We start from the raw sequence: 11,713 nt of genomic DNA, 5'->3' as shown, positions 1-11,713 counted from the left end.
TGGAAAAGATAGAATTAAGCTAATATATATCTTGTCCAACCTCCCTCCACAAAAAAGAAATATACAGAAAGACCTCAGAGTGAAAGGTAATAGTACTTGTTTTTCTCTCATCCCTTCCCTGTTAATATAGGCATTTTTAAAAATACTGAGTAATTTGGAGTTTATAATTATGTAATAGTTTTTTTTTTAAATTTGAATATTCATTTTAGTAGTTACTAAATTGGGGTAAATGGAGGTGAAGTTATGGAAAAGAAGAGGAAACTGAAATGACTACATTATAGAGAACTAATAATATTCAATGCAAGAAGGCAAGCAGAAGAATAGGCATAACACTCCTACAGACATTCCTAAGAGGTAAATAAGTAAACTTTGTTTTGTTGAATGTTGAATTTTATTGAAAAATGTTGAATTTTATTATTTTTTTAAAGACATTTTCCTGCAAACCTTAGGAATTGATTGCCTAAATCCCTTAGAAACTTTCCCATAAAAAGTGTAATGGGCTGAAGCTCGAGTTGATGCACTGAGATCCCAAGCACGTGAGGCTAAATAGTAATTGGACCATATTCTATTAATATATATGCTTAGAGAAAGAATGGCCCCCACCCACTCTTTGTGCAAGCCTGATGTGTTGTATAGGAAATAACGATTTTGGTGGGTGGAGGAAGAAGGGCAGAAAGAGACTGCTGGCTGGCCTCTTGTTGCAGCTGCTCATATTGCTATCGTGATCCCCCTTCAATCCCCCTTCACCTCCGATCCCCCTTCACCTCCACTAAGAATAAAGATCGAAGATTTTCCCCTAACCTGAATTCCTGACTCCAACTGATTTTAAATATGTGGTCATCACAAAAAAGTATCCTAAGATTTAGTTTAAATTAATAGGATATTATTTAGCAAGAGTAATAATATAATCTTTAAAAAATATTTTCAAGTTACAAATATTTCAAATTATACCAACAAGCATTTGAGAAAAGGATAAAAGGGTTTAAAGCACCTGATCAAGTTACTTAACTTTATTTTCTTTGTTCTTGCCTCAGTTTTTTGAATAATAGTTATATATGAATATCCGAATATTTAATAAAATATTTATATATGTAAAATACTTAAGGATTCTAAGATTTTTGTATTTTATTCCTTAAGATTCACAAACCTGCTGATGGTTTAACACTGATTATCTCAACTCCTTCTGGCAAATTCAGTTCTTGGCTATATACCATTTCTGAAGAAAGAGTCAATTTACTAGTACTTTGAAGATTTTCTCTGCAAGCCTGATATTTCTTTGAAAAAGGAGAATGGATCTTTTCTGGAGAAGAAAACTCTTCTTGTTGTGATACTGTCCCAGACACACTTTTATCTATTTTCTCATCTGAAAGATAGCATATAAAAATATGTACATATATATATTTGTAAAACCTAATTCAATAATATTTTAAAACAAAAATTAATGCAATTTGTAAATAAATATAGAACAAATTTCACTTAAGCTACTGATATCACAATCTAAATATAACAAGAAAATTTCCATCAAACTTAATTTGGGCAAGAAAATGAATGTTTGAGACCATCAATTGAATAGTACACCAAAAAAAAGTGTGTATAGATTTATGTCTCTCTCTATATATAGTTTTAACTATCATTTAACATTTGTATGACTCTAACAAGGAAGGTAATCAAAAGTTCTATTAACTTTATATTAACTAAAATTTTACTTTACCTCAAAAAAAAAAAATGACTACTTACCTACTGAGACAGGAATTGATTTTAAATGTAAATTCCACATATGAAGTAATGAGTGGTTGTCTTGAGTAGACTCTATGACAACTAAGTAGAATTTTTCAGAAAATCCATTAGGTTGGGTACCTGTTGGTATTAAAAGGCTTTATTTACTATAAACTTAAAAAATAAAAGATAATTCTTAAACACAAAAGTTAAAAATAATTAATCATTAAGAATAACAGTGGGGCATCTAGGTGGCACAGCGAATAGAGCAAAAGCCCTGAAGTCAGGAGGACCTGAGTTCAAATCTGGCCTTGGGCATTTAACACTTCCTAGCTGTGTGACCCTAGGCAAGTCCCTTAACCCCAATTGCCTTAGCAAAAAAACAAACAGAAAAGAATAATACAACAAATTTTTATTTAGCACACATTAAAAAATATTTCCATCAAACATGATAGAACATAAGAAAATTATCAAAATTTCCACTTTCTAACAAGGATATGGATTTGATGGATTATTTAACATCCCTATAGTATGCTTATATTTCATGAACCGAATTAATTTTTAAAAGTCAATTGAAAATGTTACTGATACTATGACATATGACTATCATAGCAAAAAGTCATAAAATTACCTAGCCATCACAATTTCAATAGTAAGAAATTTTCAAATAGGAATAACATGAAGTCAATTTAGACCAGCTTATCATTTTGAAGCTTTAAATGTCAAATTGTAATAAATTCAAAATAACTGTACAGAATATATCTTACAAGGAACATGTGTACCAAAAAATGCATACATACATACATATTCACTCACCACTGCACTCCATAATCTCTAAACATTTACACACCAAAATTTCTACTTTAGGGGATTCGCTCACCTGCACCACTCTAATCCTCATAAGATAACAGTCTCATCACCTAGTTCCTCCTACTATCTGATCACAGAGGGCACTTGTTCCTTATTAAGACTAATTCCTATACTCATGTCCTTGAGAAGCAATATTATAAGATCCTAGAGTTATGTATGCAGCTGTCTTGCTGCATAAGAAAAATCATATCAAAAAGGAAAAAAAAAAAAAATACAATGCAGGCAGACATACAACAGGGGGAGTGAAAATGCTGTGTTGTTATTCACACTCAGTTCCCACAGTCTTCTCTCTGGATATAGATGCTCTCTTCATTACAAGATCATTGGAACTGGCCTGAATCATCTCATTAACATTTTATTTTCAAAAAAATTGGTTTCTGTATAATCCTACATTTTTTTTTTTACGCATTTTAAAACATTATTCCAGGAAGGGGGATAGATAATCTTCATAGGCTGCCAAAGGGGTCCACAGCACCAAAAAAGGTTAAGAATCTTCACCTTACCTAAGTGTAAAAAGTTTTTTAAAACCATTAAGTGAAGTAAAATGACACCAGACAAGAGGTCTATTCGAACTAGCTGTGGCATTTCATTATACCCTCTGGATTTTATATAAAAGCAAAGAGGTAGCTGGAATGAGATTTCTTCCTAGAAATTTGATTGTGGTCCTCTATCAAATCAGTGATTTTCTCTTTTTTTGATTGTGGTTTTCTATCAAATCCCTGAAAAAAAGAGTTAAGGGAAAGGTCAGGGAGGGAGACTGTCAATTTCAGTTTTGGTCAGTTCTCCTTTCCCTTGAGCAAAGTAAGATCCTTTGGCTTTGAAGAGTCCAGGAAATGTTTGACTTTCCATGTTACCATGCATGTCATTGTCCTAGATGGTGTCTCCAAATGAACTAGCAGCAGTATTTGCATTGGGAGGCATGGAGAAACAATACTCAAAAGCTCTACAAGAAACCTAACAACAAAACTATACAAGGCCTAAGGTGAATTTCTTGAGGGTCCTGCAAATAAGGCAGGAAATGCGAACAAACAGGAATTGGCTACGAGTTATTTTAGGCTACATGTTCTCTAAGCTCGAGTCTCTGGATTCTGTCTATATTCATAGGAAAAATACAGAATAGACACGATGGGATATTTTTTATAAGGTATTCTTATTATACTACCATATTCTTATTATACTACCATAATAAATAAAATTTTAAATTTTAAATATCATTTTAAAAGGTAAAAAAAAAAAAAAAAAAAAAAAAGATCCTGGACTTGGACCCTGGATCTGGTTTCTGGTTTTAAATGATGCTTCAGAACCTTAATAAGTCATAATAACAGACAAGTCACAAACTTTTAAGTCTTAGTTTATCAAATACGAAACATTACTTATAGTACCTCTTCACATAGTTATTTTAAAGACAATGCTTTGTAAATATTATCTCTCTATATCAATGAGGTATTTTTGCTTTTAAACTTAGTTTCTAAGTTTCCTTAGAGACTTATGATTCTGGCCATCATCCAACCTACTTTCAAGGAATATTACATAGGAAAATTAGATAATGCTGACTTTAAACTGCATAAATGTGAAGATAAAGACTAAATTATTAGACTTTGATGTTTTCATGTTTGCAATTTGATTAGTATCACACAATAATGATTGAAGATATATATATTCTTATGTTTTTCAAATTCTAAAATGAATTTGTGATCTCATCAATTAGGGATTTCCCTTCACTGATAAAGACTGTATTCTCATCCATGCTTGCAGATCCTATGCAATTGTTTTCCATGTTCTCTGTAAAAGTTCAACTTGGGATCCATTCAATGTGCTTAGAATCTTCACTTGCTTCCTCCTTCATTTAAAGGGGACCTGTGAGGCATTCTGGATGTTCCCTTGTGAACCCTAGTTCTTGCCAGTCCATCTTTTTTTCCTGTTATATATCTATATTTTACCAGAGTACTTTTTTGCTTGTATACTGATGCATACTCAGATCCACCATGTACTTCTCTACCATCTTCTGTGTGATACTCTAATTTCTCAGAGGCAGTGGTGCTACAATCTTGTGTTACATTGAAGAGTTGGGAATTTGCTGTTTTGAGAATATTGGAATCAGTAAAAGAAAATAATTTCCTAAAATCAATCCAGCCCCCTCTCCTCTTTCTTTGATCTTGAAATTAACTTACTGTCTAGATGTATCTTAGATGTGCACATTACTAGATAAAGTTTTTGGTGTGTCCATCCAAGTGCATTCTTAAATCTAGGGAAGAGACTTTTCATTCATTTAGTCTTTCTTTTGTGGACAGACAAGTCAACTCTTTATGAGTGATTGGAGATGTTTTTCAAGCGTCCCTAAAACTTTCTGGATCTTGTTGCAATCAGTACCATGACATCTGCAAATGGACATTTGGAAAACGTTACTATCCTTAACCTGGACTCTATCCTGAACCCACCATTATGCCTGAATACCCTTAGCAAGAATAATGATGTTTAGTGTAAGAGGGTCACAGAACAAGCTAATTTTCACTACTCTATCTTCTAAGGTATCTTAAATGATTTTGATATATGAGTAGGAAATAACATTATAAAAAAGACCTGTGTTAGCAGCATTTTGTTCTACAAAATCAGGTTGCCTTTTTTTTGTGTGGTTAATAAACAGCCAGCACAAAAGAATTTTATATTCTCCACACCTCTCAATTAATTTTGAAGCCTGCTTATTTCCTACTAATACTATTATCAAGGATGGCTTTAATTCATGTACAATTATCCCTTCCTATCATAGCTTTGATATAACATAAGTCAGAATAAGAAATTAAATAAGAAGCTACAGATGACACATGAAGGTCAGCAGACTACACAAAAAAAGTTTATAAACTCAGAAATACATAAAATATACAGATAATATTGTATAATATCAAGAAAAAAGAGAAGGAAATCTACAAAGCTCTAAGACTTCTCTGATACAAAGGGAGGGCCAAAAATATTTATACAGATTTTCCAGATTGTGAGGGTACTACTCTCTTTACCTCTCTGATGTGAAAGGGATCACAGTATAGATTTTGTGTGGATAGTAACAAAATATTTTAATAATGATCAATTGTAAAAGACTTAGCTACACAGATGATTATAATGGTCCATGACAACTCGAAAGGATACATGATGAAAAATGCTATCTATGTTCAGAATGAGAACTGATAAACTCTGAGTGCAGATTTAAGCATACTTTTTTCACCGTTTTTCTTTGTTTTTTGCAACATGGCCAATATGGAAATCTTTTATATGACTTTACTTGTATGATAGACACCATACTGCTTGCCTTCTCAATGGGCAAGGGAAGGGTTACAAGGTTAACCTTTAACAAGGTTAATGGGTGAGGGAAGGGTTATAAGAAAGGGATACAAGGTTAAGATTTTTTGTTACCAAAAAAAATAAAAAATAAAAAAAAATAGCTATACATATTAGCTAGCAGGTAGTGAAATTGTAAAATTTTTTCAGCATTAATTAGGTCCAAGATTTTGTTCCTATGCCTTTGGATGCCTTTTTCCTTCAGATTCTTTGTATATTAGTCCCTCAATGTCTTTACAAGTGTATTGCTTTAGAATGAATATACTTTATAGACAGAAATATGTGTATTGAATATGTGTATGTATATATATATATATATATATATATATATATATACACATAACACACACAATTCCATCTTTATTCTCTTCAGTGCCACTAAGACTCTTCAATTATAATCCAAAAATAGTGGTTCCACTATACTAGATGAATTAAACAGCTATTAAAATAAAAATTCCATTTTTTTTTTCTTTGTGGTACTTCCATTTTCATCATTAAATGCCCTTTGCTTAGCTGGATATTGTACTGTTTTCTTTAAACTGATTTCTCTACTACTTCTTTTAAACTTAATAAGATGCCACTGCTCATGTTTTTATATCTTCTGTCTTAAGATTTTACAGAACAGTTTACATTCTAACTCAATGCTGTGATCATTTCATCATTCTCTCCACCCCTCTCCTACTCCCTCCCCAGCTGCTTTCCTGGAATGAATGATCTTTAGAAAATTACTTTAACACTTCCCATTCTCCTCAGTACTCCAAGACCTTGGAATATAAGGTGGACTTCCTCCTTGATGTTCTACTATTTAAGGAGGGCTCTCAAGGAATCCGTCTCATCATTTTTAATCTAATTGATTTCTGAAATGTTATGATCTCCAGATCACCATTACGTAAGATGAAATGAAGCTTGCACTTCCTCAGAAATTTACTAAAATGCTTTTGTGAGTCTTTTGGTTTCCTTGTTGTGGCAATCAATTTATAAAGGTTAACCTTCTGGAGGAAAACCTTATGTTATATATGGAAAAAGAGCAAATTTTGCATTATCTAATTGATCTACATAATGTTCCATGTAAACAGACATTTAATAAGCTAGCATTAAGCATATTTTCCTTAAAAAATTTCAGAATTAACAAGATCCCTTAGTTTCTATGATAACTGATTTCATTTAATTCAAACCCACATTTGTTTTTCTATAACTTTCACACACAGTCCTTCAGGGGACTTGGGACTAGCTCAAACAAATCTAATCCTTCTATTTCAAGGATACCTTGTGAAGATCTTGAAAAAAGCTGAATCACGTTATTTCTAAGCCTCTATCTCTTCAAGCTAAAACAGATCTCTAGTTCTTTCAACCAATCTTTATGTGCATTGTCCCTCATCATCCTGGTTTTCATTCTCTGAGCAACGTTCTTCCCAATTCTAATAACCCCCTAACTCAGCAGAATGTTCCAGATGTAGACAGATTCATTGATGCAAGCATGGCAATCTGGCAAGTGAAGGTTTTTCTCAAGGTCGTCTAAAATAATGTTTTTGGTCACCATAAAATAATCTTCATTTATATTAAGAATGAAGTCAAGTAAAACTCTTAAATCTTTTCCATACAAACTGTTATCTAGTTATATATTTTATTTTATATTTTATATTATAATTTTATATTAAACTTAAACTCTATTAAAATACATCTCTGTTAGATTTGGGCTGTCAGTCACTCTTTTTGCTTCTTCATTTATCATTAATTGTGTTGACTATTATCCCTCTCCATTTTCATATTACTTACAAATTTGAAAAGCACAGCATCTCTGCTTTCATACAAGTCACTGACAAAAATGTTCACTTGCACAAGGCCAAATATCCACATATGCATGCAGTAGGGCAAACACACACACATATATGTACACACATGCACATATGCATATTAGCCACAAATTGATTTAAAGGATATTTAAAATATCTTTATAATTTTACTTATGAAATTTTTTTCTTTACCAGAATCAGATAAAATGCTGCCCTTTCCCAGACTTTTCTTCTCTAGGGTATTCAAAATGAAGTCTTCTTGAAAAACATGAAGCAGCTGTGTTTTTCTGCCATGCTGAATGTGAACAAATAAATAACAATATAAATTGCCAAGCAAATCATTTACCTAAACTGTCTATAATCAGAATAAACTGTAAACTTACAAGTTCAGTAATAGGATCTAACTCAATAATGCATCCTGGTCTTGCTGTTGATTGTTGACTTACAATGTTAAACACTTCACCAACATATTTCTGTTTAAAAAAAAAAAAGATATTTTCTTAACTCAGTTACAAAGGTCATTAAAATTATCAACATTTATAAGAGCACTCTGTTAGTGGGGGGGGAGGGGGGGAAGAGCCTGAGAATCCCATTTTCTTTAATTTTATATAAAACCAACTAACTAATCCATTTAAGGTCCCTTCCAAGATTATAGTCTATGCACCTTGCTGGAAAGCACTACAATGTAGATTGGAATCAAATAATTGAGGATATGATTAATTGTACTAAGAGAAAATTTCAAATCCAGTAGTATTATAAGCCTGACTCCAATGATAAAGTAAAAGTTGCAGTGGTCAGTCAATGCTTTGTAAAAAGTTATTCTGAAATATGATGAGGCCTTTGGAAACAAGTTAAAATTATATACATCTTTGCTAGTAATAAAAGACTACTTTTATCACCATGTTAAAGGCAGCCAAAAATAGTAGAAGAAAGCAATCATGAAAACTTGGATTCAACTCCCATGTTCAATTCCCATACTGTTTATATGAAACTGGACAAGTTACTTAATTTCTCAATGTCTGAGAGGGAATTTTAAGACTACAAGATGCAGATAAATTGTTGGTCTGAACAGGTAAAAAGAATAGGAAAGATAATCAAAGTTTCAATTTATGACAATCCAATTATTTTTATGATAGTTTATGAATGTTATCCTAAAAAAATTAATAGTTACTCAATGAATGAAATATTTATTAAGCACATACATGTGTCAGGCATTAGGAGATATATGTTCCTAGATAAGTTAATACAGTATATATACTAAATAAATACAAAGGAATTTCTGGGTTGAATAGAACAACAACTGGATCAAAACAAAACACCAAAACCAAATCCTGAAAATAAGCATGTTCTATCTAATAATTTATACTACATATATTATTTGAGATTAAAAATTTAAACAGGTTTATATAACTTACATATAAACATTCCTTTCGTTTTAATCAATCAAAAAAGTGTATTAAGTTTCTCTTATGTTCCAGGCATTAGTTACATAAAAATCAAAAATTTAATCAATATTTTGTGTGATTAATAAATTCAGATTAAAAGTAACACAGGTTTTACAGGATTTATAGAGAAAGCTTTCACTTACAGAAATTTCAGGGTTGGATAGTTCATATAAAAGTTTTTTGGCATCAGTGACAGCTTCATACAATCTCAAATATTGCCCATCACTTGCCACAAAGCAAGCACTAGGAGAGTTGCAATAAGCACCTAAAAAGATTGATGAACATTTTAAATTTAGCAATAAAGGATAGTGTTTAGATTCTTATCTTGAATAAAAAAGAAAACATGATGCTTACCTAGACAATAACTAGGTATGAGGGTAGGTAGCCATGCCACATTGGAAAAGGCCGAAACATGAAGAGAATTAATCCTTGCAAGTTCTGAAACACCTCCAGAAAAAGACAATGGCCCAACTGGATCAACCCTCCAAAGAATAAGTTCACTATAAACTGCATTTGGATCCTGGAATGTTACATCTACAGTACTTCTACTAGGCTTTCCTAATGAAATTTCCTCAGAGTTTAAAGCATCATAAGGCTGTTTCAGATTGTCAATGTCTGGTGTCCTCAATGCATTGTGATGGGATGTTGTTAGTAGCAATGGTAATACTGAATGGCAAGCTAAATCATTAAGATGAAAGCGATGACCACAATATCTAGATTTATGGGAAATACTGAGCACTGTAGAAAAGGCAGATTCTTCTGCAAAGCTGACTAACCACTGATTCAAGGATCCATCTGCATGCTTTGAAATCATCATGACATTAGGAGTGAAGATACTTAATTTTAAACTATTAGTTGATTTACTGTGACCAGAAGAGATGAGCATTGATGTGGAACGTGTGAGACCAGAGGGTTTTTGTTTGCCTTGCTGAATAGCCAAGTCAACATTCTTGGTACAAGCATACATGACTATGCTTCTGCAGAGAGAATTTGCATCACCCGTAGGAAAAGCTACTGGAATTCTGGAAACAAATGACACCTAGATTTAAAAAAAATATATATATATATGCATTACAATATGTATATTGTATAAAGATATAAAAAACTGAATTACAATTAAGCAAGTATATTTTTTTAAAAAATAGTAGTACACCAGCTGACATAATAACCGTACCTGCACCTGGCGAAACATACCAGGCTGATATTCATCCAGCCAATCCACATGCCATATCAGCAAAGAACCGTCCACTGGATGAATACTGAAAAGCATGTCTGCATTCTTACTCCATTCAGACAGAAGCACTTCAATCTGATGATCAATAATAGCAGATGGTAAGGGTATACAGCTTGAATTGAGTATATTTTTTTCACTACTCAACTCTCTTTTTTCAGGAATTGCTTTCAGATCATCAGCAGCATCATCTGTTTCTGGTAGAAAAAAGTATTAATGAATTAAGTAAATGCAATTATGTTACAAATTTAATAAGAATTACGAGAAAGGCAATAAAGTTTAAATTAGTATCTAAGTTTCATAAATGAATTTTAAAAAGGAAACTTACTTTAGGAATATGTACAGTACTTTAAAGACTATCCTTGTAAAATACTGTAAAGTTTTATTTTAATAATCTTATTATTATATTTATATAGTCATAAGTTTTTAAAATTATATTTATTAACACTAGTCCTAATATAAACCTAGCCTTCCAAGAAAGGATATCAACATGAAATCTGCAGCCTTTTCAGATATTAGGACAATCACAAAAGTGATTCCATGCTTAATCTCATTTCAGTTGTTATATTCACCAAATGAAATCTTGATATTCTACTAAATTAATGTTGCTAGTGCTTGTGTTCTACAATTATAATTAATATTTCATCTATTCTTTGCAACCAAAAAACATCAGTTTTTAAAACTCAAAATCAACATATTTCTCAATGTAGCAAACATTTAAGAAAAGTTTCTAGTCCAATGTTGTAGATGTATCTTGTTATGATTTTTCTAAACCTGAGCAAGCAGTTAAGAGCATTTTAAAATTATTAATGTATTATTATATCACATCTGTAAAGGGCAGGAACTTTGGAGAAATTTACTTAAGGCTCAGTATGATTGATTTAGTCCTACAACAAGATGTTAACTCTGTGGAACTGATAAGACAATGGTTATCTAGTTTTACATGTACTTAGTACTTAATATAGTTTTACAAGATTGACACCTACAATGATGTACTTATAATAGAGTATATAAGAGCCAACAAGGACCACCATCCTGGTGGCTGGCCTGTCCTCCTTCATTTCTCCACTGAGACCAAGTCCTGTCTGAAGGCCCTCCAGAAAGCTAGCCAGGCGCCAAGTGAAGGAGACAGACTGTGAAGGAGATAATAAAGAAGTTGGACTTTATCCCTGGCTATTCTCATGGTGATTGCTCTGCTGAAATGAAGGCTAGTCCCAAGACCTCCAGAAAGCAAACCAGGACATTACACACATCACTATAAATTATTATAATATGCTATGATTAATATATTGCATATAATACTATGTGTTATGATTATATTATTACAA

The 11,713-nt window shown here is 32.1% G+C and overlaps 1 protein-coding gene across 3 annotated transcripts in view; it reads right to left on the bottom strand.

The window, feature by feature from the left end:
* DMXL1 (Dmx like 1) overlaps window positions 1–11,713 on the bottom strand; it is a 131,369-nt gene that overhangs the window by 81,121 nt on the left and 38,535 nt on the right. For all 3 annotated transcript variants that reach the window (XM_031938849.1, XM_012542615.3, XM_031938842.1), the window contains exons 11-17: window positions 10,329–10,582; window positions 9,509–10,193; window positions 9,298–9,419; window positions 8,093–8,182; window positions 7,902–8,004; window positions 1,738–1,857; window positions 1,148–1,363 (exon numbers count right to left, since the gene is read on the bottom strand). In XM_031938849.1, the coding sequence (XP_031794709.1) occupies window positions 1,148–1,363; window positions 1,738–1,857; window positions 7,902–8,004; window positions 8,093–8,182; window positions 9,298–9,419; window positions 9,509–10,193; window positions 10,329–10,582 (1,590 nt within the window). The remainder of the gene's footprint in view (window positions 1–1,147; window positions 1,364–1,737; window positions 1,858–7,901; window positions 8,005–8,092; window positions 8,183–9,297; window positions 9,420–9,508; window positions 10,194–10,328; window positions 10,583–11,713) is intronic.

The sequence above is a fragment of the Sarcophilus harrisii genome, chromosome 1 (genome assembly GCF_902635505.1).
Source record: "Sarcophilus harrisii chromosome 1, mSarHar1.11, whole genome shotgun sequence".
NCBI classification, from domain to species: Eukaryota; Metazoa; Chordata; class Mammalia; order Dasyuromorphia; family Dasyuridae; genus Sarcophilus; species Sarcophilus harrisii.
Note: the sequence above shows the minus strand (reverse complement) of the source record. Positions and strands in the feature narration are given on the sequence as shown.